Here is an 18,546-nt window from a genome sequence, read left to right on the forward strand (position 1 = left end):
TTGTATAATCACTTTAAATGTCTTTTTTTATCTCATCATATATCATTTCCCAAAGTACCCTCGCTTTGTTACATGTCCACCACATATGAAAAAAGATCAATCTACTTGTTCACACTTCCAGCGATTATTAGGAACCACCTTACACATTTTAGACAATTTGTTAGGTGTTAGATACCATATATACATCATTTTCATATAGTTTTCTTTTAAGGCACAGCAAGCAGTAAATTTCCCATGATAGCAAGCAAACAGTCCCCTGATCTGATCGGGGTCCCATGTAGCTGCTTTACCCTCAAAATTAAAGTGGTCAGTTCAAGCACATCTTAAACTGGTGCCCTCCAGATGTTGTTGAACTACAGCTCCCATCTTTCTTCTTTTTCTTCTTTGGAGATCACTCGTAGCCGAGTAAGGTTGTCTTAACCGTGAGTCCGTAACTGACTGTGGAGGCCAACTCTGGAGCCACACATCCTTCCACAGTGGGGAGACAGGAGTTGATCATGATGAGGGTTTGCCAAACGTGTCTTCTTCTTAGCTCGTTTCTCCTTTTCGCCCCGAGTTTGTGCTTCTTCAAAGTCCATGTCACCTTTGGAGCGCTCACAAGCCAGTGTTTTCCAGTTACCAGTGCTTATACATTTTTTAAGATTTGCATTGAGAGCATCTTTAAACCTCTTTTATTGTCCACCGGTATTTCGCTTTCCATTCTTAAGTTGGGAATAGAGTAGTTGTTTTGGAAGACAAAGGCATCTGAACAACATGACCGGTCCAAACAAGTTGATGTTGAAGAATCATTGCTTTGACACTGGTGAGCTTTGCTTCTTTCAGCACACTGTCATTTGTTCACCTGTCTTCCCAAGTGATGTGTGCATTTTTTTTTGGAGACACTGTTAATGGAATATTTCAAGGAGTTGGTGTTTATAAATGGTCTATGTTTCATAAGCGTGCAGTAAAGTTGGTAGTACAATAGCTTTATTAACAAGCATTTTGGTTTCCCTGCGAATGTCCCAGTCCTCAAACACTCTGTGCTTCAATCGGGAGAAAGCTGCACACACAGAGCTCAGGTGATGCTGGATTTCAGCATCAGTATCAGCCCTTGTGGAAAGAGAACTGCCCAGGTAGGAAAGGTGATTGACATTTTCCAATTCCCATCATCTGTTGCCATTGGCCACACTGGCATCTGGATAGCACCGGGTTGGGGAGGCTGCAATAAACCATCACATGGAGTTAATGGCTCTGACTTAAGTGTCTCTTAATGGAAATGTTTTGTGATATCAAATCTATAACCACCGCAGGCAAACTGTTGTAAACAGAATGGAGTCTTCTGCTTCTTCTTGCCCCTTGAATTTCATAGCTGGTTAGAGTCTCCCATCTCTTGGTCCAGACTTTCTTATCTTCTCAGTTGTGACATTCCCAGTTTTATTTGTCTTTGGGTTCCAGCCAAATCAATTAAAGGACATATATTTATGGGCAAAAGAACAGCTACTTTTAAAGTGGTTTTCTAAGGTTAAAAATTCCTGTCTAATGCAGCCTTTTGGAGTGTACCACAAGCTAGTCACAAAAAATAAGCTTGTTTATTAGCTTCTTCAAGAAATAAAGTGGCTTGTTAACTATGCTTGCCCCAGTTGTGATTAAGTGGTTGATCAATGGGTCTTTTTCTGTGTGGTGGACCACTTTGACTGATAGGCTGGGTCACTCCATGACCCCCCTCCCATGGACTGTAAATGATCCTCCTTAATTAACCCTCTATTTGAAGCTGCTGAAGGGAACTGACTTTTTTTGAAAACAAGTCTTGAGGTTGGTAGTGCAGTGGTGGTGAGGAGCATGTAAGAGCCCTGCTGGATTGTACCAAAGGCCCATCTAGTCGTGTGTTCTGTCTTCACAATGGCCAACCAGATGTGTAAGGGAAATGCACAAACTAGTAGGAGTACATGTGAATTCAAATCCATTTTGTAATGTAGAGACTGAGATGAATAAAATGCACAATTTAACCAAGCATGACAAGAGCAGAATCAGGAACAGAACATAGCTAGTTGATATTTGTCTAAGAACCTCACAGTGGGATTCTTGGCCTGAGCAAGTATTGGAATGTAGGTCTCTTGTAGCCCAACACGGTACGCACTGAGATACAGCATTTTTGTGTGTGTTTTATTTTAAGAGCCATTGTGGTGTAGCATTGCACTAGAATATGGGACACCAGGGTTCCAATCCCCACTTAACCATGAAGCTGCCTGGGTGACATTGAGCCAGTCACTGTGAGAATAAGATGATAGAATCATAGAACTGTAGTGTTGGAAGATACCCTAAGGGTCATCTACTCCAGCCTTCTGCAGTCCAGATGTGGAAAGGGAGAGCTAGGTATACAATCTTGAACTACTTGGAGGAAAACTATGCATGCTCCTACCCCTTATGCAAACAGATACAGAGTCATGAGTATGTGGTGGGGTTTTTTGCATGCCTGAGTGTGTACCACCTCACACTTAAGAGGCTTTGTTTCTGGCTCCTCATATTCCTATTAATTCTGGTCCTTGGTGTATGCTTATCTTCTCCTATAACGGTTACGATTTTTCCCATTTCCAGGTCCACAGAGCAAAGTGTCCCGATGCCATCCTAATGAACACAGCTGCCTGGGCACTGACCTTTGCATCCACATGTCCAAGCTATGCAATGGCAAACGCGACTGTGTGGATGGTTCAGATGAAGGGCCCCATTGCCAAGGTAAGCTGTTTCCCTGTCTCACCTGATGCTGTGCAGAAGCTGTTACTGGTGGAGGAGCCCTGGGTGCAGCGAAGGCCAATGTCATCCAGGGTATAGTCTGAAGGTACACTTAGCCACAGTTTAGTATATTTGGACTTGGGTGGATGGGAGCCCCATGAATGTTGCCTTGGTTTCCTTGATAGAAAAGAGATGAATGCAGGCGCTGCTGGGAGCAAAGGGTGTGTGTGGATTCTACTGACTGGAGTGCTGACTGCTGAACAACTGAATTGCCATGTTACAGCAAAAGGACTGTTGCAATCTAGATTGTGTTAATAAGGGAATGATGAGTAAGAGTTGTGGTTGTTAGCGGAATAGCAAGTAATTACAGAAGCATAATGAACAGGAACTAGATATATTGACAGATGCACTCTAAGGAAATGTGGGTATAGATTTTAATCAGAACACTAAGCTTAATTTTTGGAATTAATGTTAGTGAGGCCATAGGTCTACGAGTTGCAAAGCAGTATAGTGTTAATTTCTCATATTAGTGCCTTACATCTAGCCTACATTTTCTTTATTTTAGTCATTATCAAATAGAAATGTGGTAAATGATTAACAGCCTACAGCAATTAGTTTTCAAGCTGCAGACTGGAACCTCACATTATCTGGTTATTTCATTTTTTTAATGCACTGACCACTGCTTTTTCTGTGCAAAATAGCATTGTGAGGGAGCAATCTTTAGCGGATAAACATCAGAACAGGCACCTTTGTCCTGTCTTCCATTGCGGCCCCTTTGCGAATTCCCCCTCCTCACTGCCTCAGAATTTCAGACTCTTGTTTGCAATGCAAATATGGGCCTGGAACCTTAGCTGAGAAGAAAGAGGCTGGGATGGAGATGGGATGGAGCAAAACGCTTGACCAAGAGAACAGTATCTCCTCTCCCTGCCTGCTGCTTTTCCACCTTAAATTGCATCTTTCTGACATCACTTTGACAAGGAGAAACATCAACTGGGGTTTAAAATACTTGAGTTGGCCAGATAAATGACTGCTTGGATCCAATTTCCAACTTCACTTACTGGCTTTGTGGTGACTGCATCTGTTTTTTATGTGCAAAGGGACATACAGTATTAGTTCATAGAATCGTAGAGTTGGAAGGAACTGTGAGGTTCATCTACTCCAACCCCCTGCAATCCAGGAATATGCAGCTGTCCCATACAGGGATTAAACCTGCAACCTAGTTGATCCATTAGTGTCTGCAAGAGCAACCTGGGTGGTTCGGGATATGAGATTTTCAGAAAGATGCATAGTAGGGTGGACGTCAGAGCTATGATAATTATTTGAATACTAGGAAATAAAGCTGATTCCAGATGGTCACTTCTAATTTCTTGATTACATCTTACGCTTTGCGCCAATACTGCTAAAACTAATATAAACAACAAGGTTAACAACATGCAGCCTTGTCTCGTTCCTTTAGTTATTTTACAATTCTCAGTCAGGACATTATTTACTATCAAATTAGCTGACAAATTGTCCTGACTCCTTTTATAGAAGTGTTTCTGCAGTTCATATATTCCAAAACTTTAAACATAAAATTCCAGGAGATGTTGTCAAATGCTTTCTCTGTATCTAAAAACATTAAAGCCACTTGTTTTTCATTTCTCACTTGTAAATCTTCTATTATATCATTATTATATAAAACCCAATAAAAAAGCAAAAAACAAAAACATGATCCATCTTTAATCAGGATGAATTGGAAACAGAAATGTGTTAACCTAATCAGGCGACATTGCAGTAGCTGTGCTGAATCATAACAGGTTTTGAATGAGAGCCAGTAACTTTTGAGAGGTGCCACCTCCAAAACCGAGCCTGCCCAACTGAGCAGAGAAATTGCTGGGAGGCTGGTGTGTATTTGTGTGTGTGTGGGGCTTTAGGCCCCCATTGTTTATCAGCAGAGTCATTTACTCTGAAAGGCTTACCAGTTCCGTGACTAAGTGGCAGATCTGATTCTTCCCTTGCAGTTGTTCTTTGCGGTCCTGACTGACTGGGAGGAAATATCTCTAATGTTAGTGTGTGAGTTTCAGTTTCACTTACAGATTTTCACTACTGAAGAACAGGTGTTTGGATTTGGAGCTCTCTGTGTGTGCTTGCACGCTGCTAGAGTGCAGCAATAGTGGGGAATGTAGAAGGAATGCTTAAAAAGAGCGTTTTCACCTATCCTTAGGGCTGTGGAGATATACTTGAAAGTCTCTTGGCAGTGCCTTGAAATCTTCAGAGAGCTTGCTGAATAAGATTTCCAGTGCCTGGGGGTGGGAAGGGCACCAGTGCACAAGTAAAGTAAGTTAAAGAAAACAAGAGATTGTGCAGATCTGCCAAAAGCAAGGCTGGGCATTGATATGAGCCTCTCCTTGTGCCACGGAGAAACATATCTGGACTAGACAGCCAAGGATTGCAGGTGGTCAGATTACTTTTCCTGTTGGGGTTAAGAAGTGTGCTTTTCGTGTCTGTTCAGATATTGATTGATTGATGGTATTTCGGTGCCCCTTTTCATTCAAATAAATCTCAAAGCTGTTTACAAACAATAAGGAACGATAACACTAAAAAGAGCACCACAAATACAGCACAAATCATATAAAATAAGGAAAAAAATCATCACTGAAACAGTTGCAATCTATAAAACTACTAACAAAACAGCAACAAAAAGTAAGCTAAACATCACAATTATAGCGAAAGTCATATATATTATTAACAAATCAATGTAGTGTTAAAATCTATAAAACAATAGCAACAACATTAACAAAATAGCAACTAAAAAAAAAGCTAATCACTGTTAAGTTCATGCACTCAAACTGAGCTGAGAAAATGCTGGGAGACTGATGTTTTCTGTCTTGGGCCCATTGAGCATCAAAGATGCACATAGCCAGGCTCAATGTTCACATTCAGACTAGACTAGGTTGCAACCAGATCATTACATGTTCTTCAAACAGGATGTAACTGAGAGCAGCTGAGCTTTTCTGGAAAAGCAAACTGTCTCTGTCCTCACAAGTAGTGACTTTAAAGCTTTAGATGGGGAGTTGAAGCTGCCTCTTATAGGTCTGAATGTCACCTAGCTAGCTAATCCCAGGAACAGAGGAAGTTGTGCTTCCCACTGTCACAATCTAGGTAAGAGAATCCCATAGTAGAGTTCTAAAAGGGTTTTAAGAAGTGTCCTGGGAGATCCCACGCTTTGCATGTGGGATCTCAAGGATGGCTCTCAAGGGTGTTTTACCAGCCCCACCTGGAGATGCTGGGGATTCAACCTGGAGCCTTCTACATGCATAGTAGATGGCCCACCCCTCCATGAAGTAGGCCCAGAATGTGCTTCTGATAGAGGTGGAGCCCAGAGGTGGAGCCCAGTCGTGTGTGGGCCAGACACAGCTGTTCCGTGCAAGCAATGCAAACCAAGACAGTAACAGGTAAATTAATACCCTGCAGTGCAGATGTGCCCTGAAAAAATCACACCAGAAGTCTTACAATAAAGTTTAGAAATTGCAGGTGTTGACTGTCATTGTTTAGCCCTTCTAAACGCTGCACTTTCATAAACACCGTTTTTCATAGTTGCTTTTCTGTTTTAAGCATGCTTGGTAAGTCAGTGTACTGAGACAAACTATGATGCCTGACTTTTTTTTTGCTGGGGGTGCGTGGGGTGGAGATGTTAAATATTGCTTAGGTGAATTAGACATGCATACTGTAATGTAATTGATTAACAAATCTTGGTTCTTAAAACCCTTAACAGCTTGTCGCTCACTGAAACTAACCATGGCATGCTCAGGATGTGTGAGTTGTTGTAATATAACCAATTGGTAATGGGCAAGCTTGAGGAGAACATTTATGGTACTGTAAATAAGCCATATTCAAGAGTGCAGAAATGTGGAAGCTCTGGAAAGTAGTGCTCTGAAAAGGCAGCCTTTCTATATCTAATTAGGCCAAATGGAAGTTCACCTCAGCTCTGCAAGACTGGGTTCTTGTTCAGCTGAAGTGGTACCTGGAGAGCCACTTTGAGTGATTATGTCTCAACAAGGTGAGGTATGAGCAAGCAGTTTGCCTGCTCACACAGCCTCTTTACTTCCCCCCTTCACATGACAGTTTAAACTAGGAGGTCTCTAATTAACCATAGTTTCCAAGTTTTGTCCAAACTGGGAAACCATGGTTACCAGCTTTGGAACATGTTGCGGTATGATTTATCTGAACAAACTTGGCTATCTGTTTAGAGGTCTTGGCAGGTTTAAGTCCTAGTCTGCTAAGTGAAGCTGCAACTTAAGAAAACCCCAGCACCCCTATTTGTTCACAGTTCATGGGATGGGCAAGGCTGTGTCTATACAGAATTTCATTTTTTAAAAAAAGGAGAGCAAACTTGTAGTTCTTATGAATGTGAAGCTTTTCTTGGAAGTGTGTAGGTAGTGCCTGCTGAAATTTCAGAAGTCAGCATAACTTAACAAAATCAGAATAAATTATGCAATGTATGACAAAGTAATTTATGCAGAACAAGATACATTATGCAAATCTAGGTTTCTCTATATATATAGTTCCTTGTCATGGAATTTGAATTGCCAAGATGCACAATTAATAATAATAATAATAATAATAATAATAATAATAATAAGTGTGGAATACGTGCAGGCTTTCTGGAAACTACCTTGCAAAAATGAAAATCCTCATATGCTCCGATAGGAAATAGGGCCCTCTTTTAAAAGATGGGTCAGCTTATTGAATTCACTTGTTATTTACAAATGAAGGAAGCTGATTAATTTTTAAGGAGTGCCAGAAGACCTATGTAGTATCTCTTTCATTGAGCTCTGCAGAGCTGCAGGATGTGGATTCTTTAAAGGTTGGGCCTCTTAAGGTTGCATAGAGTTGTGGGCTACCTATTATGTGAAATAGTGGGCTTTCTGTGGTGTTTTTGGGAGGTGCAGTGTTTTTAAATAAGGGACGCTTGTTTAAAACCAGGAATGTCTAGCAGCTCTCGGACAAGCACCCTTCTTTGCTTGCACCGCAGCCTCTATTTTTGGAAGCATTACTTCTTCTCTACAGCATTTCAGGCAATGGAATTGTAAAGCAGTGATAACACTTCTGGTGCTGTCAACAGAAACCTGCCAGAGCCTCTCGCCCCAGGGCAGATCTGTTAAAAGAAAGATGTTTATGCCTGGTCTGTTACATTATCCTAGAGTTGCCTGATGCTGGCTGTCTTCCCCATTCTTTTAAAGCATATGAGGCTTTATAGTGTGTACTGCAAGAATCTGGGCTTGCTCTGACCCCTTGGTCTGAGGCCTCTTGCTTTGAGGTCTGTACCTCTCTAAATTAAAATTGGGGTTAGCTGCTGGAGTAAACCAAGGCTGCTTTCGTGTCCCCTTCAGGATTTTGTTTTGATCGTTCCTAGATTCATACTGCCAGCCACTGCATTAGACATTCATTTCCTTCCCCATATATACACACACACACACACCCAGAATGCCCCGTCCAGATAGGAGCACAGCTTTGCCACCAGTTGAAACTGATGGAAAGCGCTCTGTACAACCAAGGCCCCATGAGCCTCAAATGATAGTAATGGATACAGAAGTACCCAAAGCTGTGTACTTTCCCTTCTTTTTTTAGAGCAAATGTAACCCCATCCAGAGCAGGCCACATCCCATACATTCTGTCCAGGCAACTACCCACTAAGAGGGCCTCAGTCTTGTCTGGATTAAGCTTCAGTTTCTTGGCTCTCAACCGGTCCATTACTGACACAAGGCATTGGTCTAGCACATCTGCTGCCACACCTAAAGGAGAAGTGGAACTGTGTGTCAACAGCATATTGCTGACAATGTACTCCAAAACTCCAGATGTCTGAATGTAACGCTAAACTGGGATCCAGTAAAAATGAACCTCAGCTGTGCCAAAGCCCTCCTCATAACTGTGCAGAAGGAAGAGAGGAGCAAAGGGAGCATGCAAGCCCTGCATTATTATAGAATTATAGAGTTGGAAGGGTCCTGCAATGCAAGAATCACAATGTGTACCCCCTACCCCCAAATCCAATTTGAAACCAGACCAGGCCCTGCTTAGCTTTGCAAGTGTGCTAGCAGTTTTATTGCTGCACCACTAGAAGGGCTATAGGCAAATGTAGTCATATGGGGTGGTAGCCAGTACTCATTCCATTTGTGCAAGGATTTATGTTTGTGCAACCCCCCCCCCAAGTATCTCCACTAGGGGAACATCCTTTGATCTAGGTTTACAGTGCTCAAAATTGTGATGTCGAGAGAGAAGTTGTTGTCCAAATGGGCTGCCTGGAGAGGTTAGCTACAGCCCAGGCAACAGTTTTATCATGTGGCAGTCTCTTTATTTGATTTATTTATTCGTTTCAGGATTTATGGAATGCATTTGTTGAAAGTGGTGTTATTAAAAAGCAGGATAAAACTATTTTAAATAAATACATTTCTGCTAACAGATTGTCAAAATGTTGTACAAACCAGAGGGTTTGTCTGAGGCAGCCTGGTAGCAGAAATAACTACTGCCTTTTGGAGAGGTTGAGGTATTTTAAGCAGCTTAGTTTTACAGTCCCCTTAGCTGTTTGGCTTCAACTTTAACACAGAAGGGTAAAGAGCTATTGTTCCTTCAGCATAGTGGTACAAACAGCTCCAAAGCCTATTTCTGAATCCTGTTTCTTAAACATGAATACAGGGTTTAATAAGCTGCATGGTCATAACAACTTGTTTACAGGTTTTATTGGATTTGTCGAGGGGAGGAGGAAAACGATGCTTGGAAGGATATTAATTTCAGATTCTTATGTCTACAGTAAATGTGACAGAATTATGTTAACACAGTTGCAGTAGGTGATGTTGGGCTCAGGCCTGATGTTTGTACTGTAGTTTGTATTTCATCCCTTGTGATTTTAGAAAGAAACTACTGCCCATAGTTTGATCTCTTCCCCTCAGATTGACAATCTTTCCCCTCAAAAACCCTTCAGAATTAGAATATAACATCTTTGTTTCTCTCCTCTCACCACTGCCAGTACATCCCAGTGTATATTGTTATTGCATTTTATTATGTGAGATACATGAGGGGGAGAGAGAGAGATTGATTGATTTGTCTAGGTCCTAGGCCATCTGCTGATCTTCACTGCTAAGGTAGGGATTTGAACTGGGCTCTTGTATCCCCAAAATGAGGCCTGCAAAGCAGTTGCACCCAATTCAACGTTGATTGTGCTAGCAACTCTACTACTGCTAAGCATCTGTGAGAGATGAACTGTAAAGGAAGCACTTCAGTCAGGGTTATGTGCCAAGTAAGAATTTTATGAGATAAAGTGTTATTTGCATCAGTATGCTTAATTCATGCTGATTACAAGGCTTTTGGCATTAGCAGTCTAGGATTTATGAGCAGGGATGAGTAATTTGTGTATTCTTTGCTGCTGCTTTTCAGTAAAGTTCAAAACATCATTGAGAGGAAAATTAAAGCAAGGAGCAGGGAGGAGTGCATAGCCTGCTCTGGAAATGTGTGCTCATATGGACATTAGCGAAAAGGAGGGCTGGCACTATGCATTTTTCAAAATGCCTCTCCCCCCTGCAGAGGGGACTCTTTCTTTTGCAGAAAGCAGAAAAGAGATCTCTGATATACTCTTTGGTTGTAGAAACATGAACAGCTTTGTAGTGGAAGAATGGGGAATGTACCTAAAGATGGTATGAATGATGCAGAGGCAAAGTATTCACTTCACAATAACTGTAGCAGGAGTGCCTGTGTGAACAATGCCCTCAGACATATTAACATGTCCATAAATGAAGGCCAAGAAAATTACTGCTGCAAATTATGCAAGCTTGAACCTCTTCCAGCAGGAATATGGGAAGCAAAGGAGGAGTGGCTTCTCTCAACCACTTACCAGCTCTTCTCAACCAGTGTTCTAACTACAGCTGTCATTTAGAGAAGGGTGTGTGTGTGTTAAGCAAAGGAATTTGTGATGAGCCAAATCAACGGTATTCCTTGGTGTGTGTCTTTCCAACAAGGGTTAGACTCCTGGACCCTGTCAGCATTTTCTGGGTACTCTCCCTGCCCAACAAGGGAAAGGACATATTGACTCTCCTCTCCCTCCCCTCCTCCTCCTCCTCCTCCTCCTCCTCCTCCTCCTCCTCCTCCTCCTTCTATTTTACCCCCTTGATTCAGGTGACCTGACTCTTCCTAAGCTATAGACAAAGCCTGGCACCATGAGTGCATTTACCACAGTTGTTCTGCTCCTCCCTAGAAAATGCAGTGTTTGTTCATAGAATAATAAAATGATAGAATTGTAGAACTGTAGAGTTGGAAGGTACCCCAAGGGTCAACAAGTCCAACCCTCTGCAATGCAGCAATCTTAACTAAACCTTCTGTGACAAATAACCATCTAATCTCCACTTAAAAACCTCCACTGAAGGAGAGCCCACCATCTCCTGAAGGGACACATGGATGGCCAGTAGTACATGTGAAAAAGATCTAAGGTCTTCATAGACCACAAGCTTAACATGTGTCAACAGTGTGATACAGCAGCCAATAAAAGCTAATGCTATTCTAGGCTGCATCATCAGAAGTATAGTGTCCCGATCAAAGGAAGTAATAGTCCTGCTCTATTCTTCCATAGTCAGACCATACCTGGAGCACTATGTCCAGTTCTGGGCACCACAATTTAAGGATATTGACAAGCTGGAACGTGTACCGAAGAGGACCACCAAGATGCTCAAGGGTGCGGAAACCAAGCTTTTATGAGGAACAGTTGAGGGAGTTGGGTATGTTTAGCCTGGATAAGAGGAGATTAAGAGGAGATATGATAGTCATCTTCAAATATCTGTCACATGGAAGATGGAGCAAGCTTGTTTTCTCCTTCTCAGGAGAGTAGGACTCAAACCAATGGCTTTGGGTTACAAGAAAGGAGATTCCAACTAAACATCATGATGAACTTTCTGACAGTAAGAGCTGTTCAACACTGGAATGGACTCCCTCAGTAGATTGTGGACTATAGATTTTGTAGTGTTTTGTAGCAGGGATGCCTCCCTTGGAGGTTTGTAAGCAGAGGTTAGATGGTCATCTGTCATGAATGCTCTAGTTGAGATTCCTGTGTTGTAGCCAGTTGGACTAGATGACCCTCAGGGTACCTTCCAACTCTAAAATTCTATGATTCAGTCTTCCTTTTATGCTCGATGTCATGGATCTCTTCACAAATGTACACATCCTTTACGTACAGTACTAGTCCTTCTCCCTTCTTCTTTGGTCTGTTTCTTTTGAATAGGATATTTTTCTCAGTTTCTACATTGCAGTCATGAGTCTCATCCCACTAAGTTTTAAGTAACACCAATTAGGTGCCATGAACTGGTTGGTAGTCCATGAGGCATGGAGCAGGAGGAGCAAAGGCAGACATGCCAGCACAGTCTCAGATTGCTCGAGAAAGACTCAGAGAGGAGGAGACTTAGGCAGCTGTGGGAAGGTAGGGACCTTCAGTCTCTGCAACTACCTCACTGGGCAAGACCTACTGAAGAAGAGTTGCTGTGCTCATTAGGCCTGGTACTCTTGTGCAGATCCTGTTTTTTTAAGAATGAGTTAATTACTCTGCGTAATTTACTGCTGAGGGCACAAGGAGAAGGGGATGACAGAGGATGAGATGGTTGGATAGTGTTCTTGAAGCTACCAGCATGAGTTTGACTAAACTGCGGGAGGCAGTGGAAGACAGAAGTGCCTGGCGTGCTCTGGTCCATGGGGTCACAAAGAGTCGGACACAATGCCACTCCTGACATCCGGAGGGGGGGGGTGTTGCAGGCTCACGCCCCATTCACACCCTCGCGGGACTGGCTGCAGCCCCGCGGGACCAAGGGAATCCCGGGATCATTAGTATTCATTATTCACCGCGCCAGCCAATCGGCTGGCGGCGGGGCGGGACTTGTAAGGGGCATTTAAGGTCGGGGCAGCCCATACTCGCCCCTTTCTTTTCCTTTCAGCAGCTGCGGTTTCCCTCCCTCCCGCCCTTTAGGTTCTCACCTGGACTTTGCTATGGGCTCCGGCTGGTCACCGCAAGGGGCCTGGTAGGAGTTTTTCCATTTGGCTAATTGGCTGTATTTTGGAAGCCACTTGGTTTTTTCGCCTACCTCGTAGCAAAACGTCACAACACCTTGGTTTTGGCGATTAGGCATTGGCAGGGGTATTATTATGCTAACCCTAACCCTCCCCCAAATGCTGAAGGGTAGTTCGTTAAAGGACTCCGGGGGGCGTCGCCTCGTCCGAAACCTACGGAGGCTAGGGCCTAAAGCACGCTCCCGAGCGGTAACTCCTTGGGGAGCACCCTGTTGGTGCTTAACCCTTCCCAGTTATACTGGTTAGTCTGATAGGGCCAATGCCTAAAGCCAATACCGCTCTTACCTGTAATCAATAAAGTTGTGGCCATTTTCGCCCATTAACCTAAATTTGGTGTCCTGTGTCTTTATTTATTCCATTCTGTGAGAGGAGGCGGGAATAGCCATGCAACTAAACGACTAAACAACAACAGGGGGTTGGACTCGATGGCCCTTGTGGTCTCTTCCAACTCTATGATTCTATGAACAATTTACTGCTGGCTTGCTCCTGACTTTAGGTCATATTTGCCATCCCGTATTAAGAGCTCAAATTTGTATTGCTTTTCCCCATATTCTGTGCATTAGTATAGAGACAATGGAAACCACAAGTTTTTCCCTTCAGCTGCTTTCTTCTTGTAGTTTCCTGCCCTTTAGCAGGAAGTACCACATCAGTTTCCTGTGCATCAATGAAACTATTATGTCTAGTACCAGATGTTCTCCTGCCGTTTATAATATTGTCTCTCTCCCCCTCAGGATTTAGTTTAAAGTTCTGCTGATCAGGCTTACGAGACTTTTAGCAAACACATTATTGTCAGTTGCTGTGTGGTGCAACCCGTCTCTTGACAGAAGTCCTTCCTCAAGGAAGTTGAGACAATGGTCCAAGAAACCAAACCTTTTCTGATGACACTACCTGTGTAATTTACTTCTGTTATTTTCATCTCTCTTCCTGTACCATGACCTTCATCAGAAAGGAGTAATGAAAAAGCCCAAGGTTCTCCAGCTTCCTACCCTGAGTCTCATAGTCCCTTGCTAGGTTCTCAGTAACATGGGAAACCGACAAGCCGAGCATTTGGGGGGGGGGTAGGTGTGGTGGCATCCCCTCACGTTTTCATATATACAGTTGTCCTTGCTAATAGGCAAATAGTTTGGTTAGATGCCTAGACGTATGAAAGAGAAACTAGCTAAAGCTCCATTCTCTGACCAAAGAGAGCCCTAACGCCAGTCAAATTGGCACAATCCTGCCTTTCTTCTATCAGTTCTCCAGTTTCCTAGGTTGCCACAGTTCCTGCTTCTCCTTTATTCCTCCACTCATGGCAGTGTTCAGGCAAAGTCAGCTGCATCTTTTTTTGTTTGTTTGTCTAAGTGTCAGTTCTGGGAAGCTAAACTGGAACAGAACAGTGTAGTTTTCAACCTCCTTTATCCCAGGAAACCGCTTCCTCTTACTGCACATAAACATGCTGTTGTTTTCCAGATGGATTCATTGTCACAGTGAATGCGGTCACCTCATTTCTGAAGGGCAGCCATATTGGCAAAGGCCTACCTTTGCACTCATTCCTATGACCCGAGCGTGAGGCTGGAGGCTGCCAGAGATTGTGAAATGACGTCCCTCTTGTTTGGTGTTGAATAAAGCTTTTGGGCTGAGGGAAAGGGAAAGATATGGGATGTTCCAAGGGGTCAGCCACAGTTTATTCACCAGTAGAAAGTCTGAGGAATTTTGTGATCTCAAAGCAGCAGTTTTTGTGGATTTAGATTGTAAGGAGTGTGGTGTGGAATTTCCTCAAAATCCCTAGGGATCTTCTTGTGACAGGAGTTTCAGCGCCTGGGCCTGTGTTTTCTGAGGGCTTGTTATTCCATGTCTCCCAGCTTTGCTTTTTCATGCCAGGGAGTGGGTAGGGGGGAACCTATCCTTTTGTCTCGTCATTTGTACAATGTAAATCTTAAGTACATTACAAATTGGCCCATGCTTGGTGCTGAGTTTGAACTAGAAGTAAAAGCTAAAAAATATATATCAAGTAACCCCCCCCCCCCGCTAGGCCTTGCCACAGGTGGGCTCTGCTGCTTTTCATGAACTCTGTTTAGTCACACATACAGGTGTGGTCTGGGACGCGGGTGGCGCTGTGGGTAAAATCTCAGTGCCTAGGGCTTGCCGATCGTATGGTCGGCAGTTCGAATCCCCGTGGCGGGGTGAGCTCCTGTCGTTCGGTCCCAGCTCCTGCCCACCTAGCAGTTCGAAAGCACCCTTAAGTGCAAGTAGATAAATAGGTACCGCTTTATAGCGGGAAGGTAAACGGCGTTTCCGTGTGCTGCGCTGGTGCCGGCTCGCCAGAGCAGCTTCATCACGCTGGCCACGTGACCCAGAAGTGTCTCCGGACAGCGCTGGCCCCCGGCCTCTTAAGTGAGATGGGCGCACAACCCTAGAGTCGGACACGACTGGCCCGTACAGGCAGGGGTACCTTACCTTTACAGGTGTGGTCATGCAGAACCTCATGTGGGGAACCTCTCAAGCTATATTAGAATGGGCACCCCACCTCCATTCCCCATATGCACACAGAAAGGGCATGGCTCTCACCTTTTGACCTCTCCTTTTCATTTCTATGGTAGGTCTGGGGAACCTGTGGCACACCAGAGGTGTTACTGCACTCCAACTTCCATCAGTCCTAGCCAGCATGACCAATAGTAAGGAATGGTGGAAGTTGTAGTCCAAGAACACCTGGAGGGCCACCCCATCTCTGTTCTCTGTCTAGTGAGTACTTCCTCCATGGTAATTACTACACAAACTCTCTCTTTAATTTCATCTCCATTCTCTTTTTTTCTCTTCTGCTGTTAACATCCACTTTCTTTCTGTGTGTGTTCTCTTCTCTCAGTCGCCCCTTGAGAGTGGTTCTCCCAAGCTTTTGAGGCTTAAGACTCAGCTGGCAGGCTTTTTCCATGGATGCCTGCCCTATGGCAGCAAGCTCCACAAAATGATAGTTACAAATTAATAGTAAATAAACAGTTCAAAGCTGGAGTTATCTCTTTACTAGTGAAACATGATGTTTACAGACTTGGCTAAGTTTCAGGTCTAATGGGCATAGCAGCTCATGCTCTGCAGGTCTTACTCGGTAAACCCAGTTGCTGAGACTAAAAGTCGCTGCCTTCCCACAGTCGATGATATCACCTCTTCTCCAGGGCTTCTTCCAAGCAATAGGAGACTGTTGCTGCTCTGCCTGTTTCAGCCCTCTCCGGGTTCTGGGAGATGGAGGGAGGGGAGCTTGTCACAGCTGGAGGGGGAGGCACCTGTGACTCTTCAGCAGCCTGACTCCTTTCTGCCTCTTGGCCTCCCTCCTCTTCAGCTTCTGCCTCATGATTCTGGATTTCTCTCTGCCACAGATTTTCCAGTGCTCTAAGCCCTGCTACTCCTTCAGCTTCCGACACCACCGTTTCTCAGTTTCCCCCCTCTTCTCCCTGTGACCACTCATCATTGTCCCACCACCACTCCCCAGGCTCAGAGCCTTCTTCCCCTGGTGGTTCCCCAACTGGTTCCTCCCGCCATCCAGCCAGTCCATTACTCTGTGTGTGAGAGACAGACAGACAGACAGAGAATCTCACAGAGTGGATAGTTGCTATCCCTGTTAAGCTTTTAATAGGCAGCCATGGAATGATTGGGCCTTATGGTTAAGGTCAGTCTTGTGGGAGAAGGCTCTTTGGGTGGCTGAGGAAGTCCAGCATCAGATCATTGAGAAAGCACTGAAATTAAAGTCACATCCATCTTTGAATCTACTGATTGCTGAGTCTCTGGCTCCCCTTGAGCCATCATTTGGAGAAGGGGGTTCTTATATGGAGACCCATGCTATACTTGTAGATCCCTAGTTGGGGGTGGGGGGACATGACCACCACTCACTCTCCAGGCTGCTAGCCCAGTTGGCCTTCCCTACAGTGGGATTGCTGTTTCCTCAGCGTTGAAGGTGAAAAAAGACTTGGGTTGAAATACCCAGCATTTTCAGATTCTCCAAGCCTGAAAAGAAAGACAGAGAAAAAGAAAGAAAAGCAATAGGTTAGGAAAAGGCCACACTGGTACTAGAAGGTGCTCTACCTCAGTTAGTTTTGAAGGACTTTGTCTCCATGGGTTTGGTACAAATGACCAGAGGGGCTCAGCCACAGCTGCTGACACGTGTCTTGGAGGAGCTCCTTTTGGCCTTACCTTTGGCCATTTCCTTGGCTAGGTGTGCTTTATTTACCATGCTCTATATTGTCTGTTGTGGTCTGTTTGGCATTGTCATGTCATTAGTATCATTCAATAAACAGTTTTAAGTGCTGCTGGGGTAGTACTTAGACTCCAGGGACAGCCAGTTTGTCTCATGGTCCATGGTGTTCTCCAGGATATGTCCAGAGGCCAAGAGCAGATTTTATTGCACAAACTAGCCTTCACAGGAAAGTCAGGTTCTGTTACATGGGTAGCCAACATGGTGGCCTTCAGCTGTTTAGAACTACGATTCCCATCAGCCCCAGACAGCATGGCCAGTGGTCAGGAGTAATGGGAATTGTAAGCGGCAACATCTGGAAGGCACTATGTTGGCTTCTGTGATAACACAAGGGCTTCACAGTAATGTGACACATATGCTCAGCACATCTTTAAAACAACAACAACAGCGAGAGAGATGCAACAGCCGAGAGAGAGATTGTGCAGAATATCTCCAACTCCCTTACGATTTTTGAAAACACTTCTCTTTCTCCTTACAAGTTCAAGCTATCAGCAAGCATTTTACCACGCATAGATTAGAATTTGGCAGGGTTGCCTGGGCCCAGATAGAGTTGCCCCAGGAACTAGATTGGGGTTTTATTCAAAAGTAATTTGAGATATGGCATCTGGACAGCTGTTCAGAGGAAAAGGAAAAATCCCCCTGGGCTACTGCAGGGGCTGAAGCTGCTTTGGGTTCTGACAAGGCCCAAAACATTCCACACAGCAAGGACTGCCAGTTACTAGGCAGAATTATATTTTTACAGGAGATGGAAAGCATATATCCCCTACTACTGAGTGAGTAGAAGCATAAATATCCATAACTACTCATAATAATTATAGTACATGGACTGATGTGTCATATTTACAATGCTTGACCTCAAGTCAGGTATTTTCCCACATAGTTTATTCTTTTACACAGAAAAATTGACACAGGGTTTTTGATAATATGGTAATCGATTAATGCTTAAGAGAATTTAAGCGTAGACATTTGCGTTAAATTTCTGTTTCATTGTAAAACTGGGTTGTTATTTTTTAAGAGACAATGGTGTTGTTTTTAAGGCCAATTTAAATGTGAAAACAAATCAATTTTTCATCTTTAAATACTTTAAAATAATTGGCATTTATCCTCCTTGCTCACCACTGTAGCTTCTGACATTATCATCTAATTGACCAATCCAACATATCTATATAATCACTATGGATGTAAGATCTGGTGCCATACCATGCAGAATAACAGGAGTTAAAAAACCAAGCAAAGCAACTTAAACCCAAAGTGAGCACCACTCTCTGTAGCACCACTCCCTGGTATTAATGACTCTTTGAGGAGCAGAATCCTTCCCACCCTTCACAAAGCATCTTCAGAATGTAAAAACAGAGGGATAAATGACAACCTGATGAGTCATTCAAAGACCAAAGATCAAAGCCAGCAACATGTCTGCATGCTTATGACTCCTTGCAAAGAAGAGTTGCTTTTATTAATAGAAAGTCACATCATAGAGTGCTTGATATGTACAATGTGCAAATCTGGGCAAGTTCTTTACAAGCACACCGTAGAGTTATCAG

The 18,546-nt window shown here is 43.7% G+C and overlaps 1 protein-coding gene across 5 annotated transcripts in view; it reads left to right on the forward strand.

Annotated features, from left to right (window-relative positions):
* Window positions 1–18,546, forward strand: part of LRP1 (LDL receptor related protein 1) — a 314,457-nt gene that overhangs the window by 98,209 nt on the left and 197,702 nt on the right. For all 5 annotated transcript variants that reach the window (XM_081900693.1, XM_081900695.1, XM_081900694.1 and 2 more), the window contains one exon: window positions 2,575–2,712. In XM_081900693.1, coding sequence (XP_081756819.1) covers window positions 2,575–2,712 — 138 coding nt within the window. The remainder of the gene's footprint in view (window positions 1–2,574; window positions 2,713–18,546) is intronic.

This window comes from Podarcis melisellensis, assembly GCF_964234715.1.
Source record: "Podarcis melisellensis genome assembly, chromosome: 2".
Classification (NCBI taxonomy): domain Eukaryota; kingdom Metazoa; phylum Chordata; class Lepidosauria; order Squamata; family Lacertidae; genus Podarcis; species Podarcis melisellensis.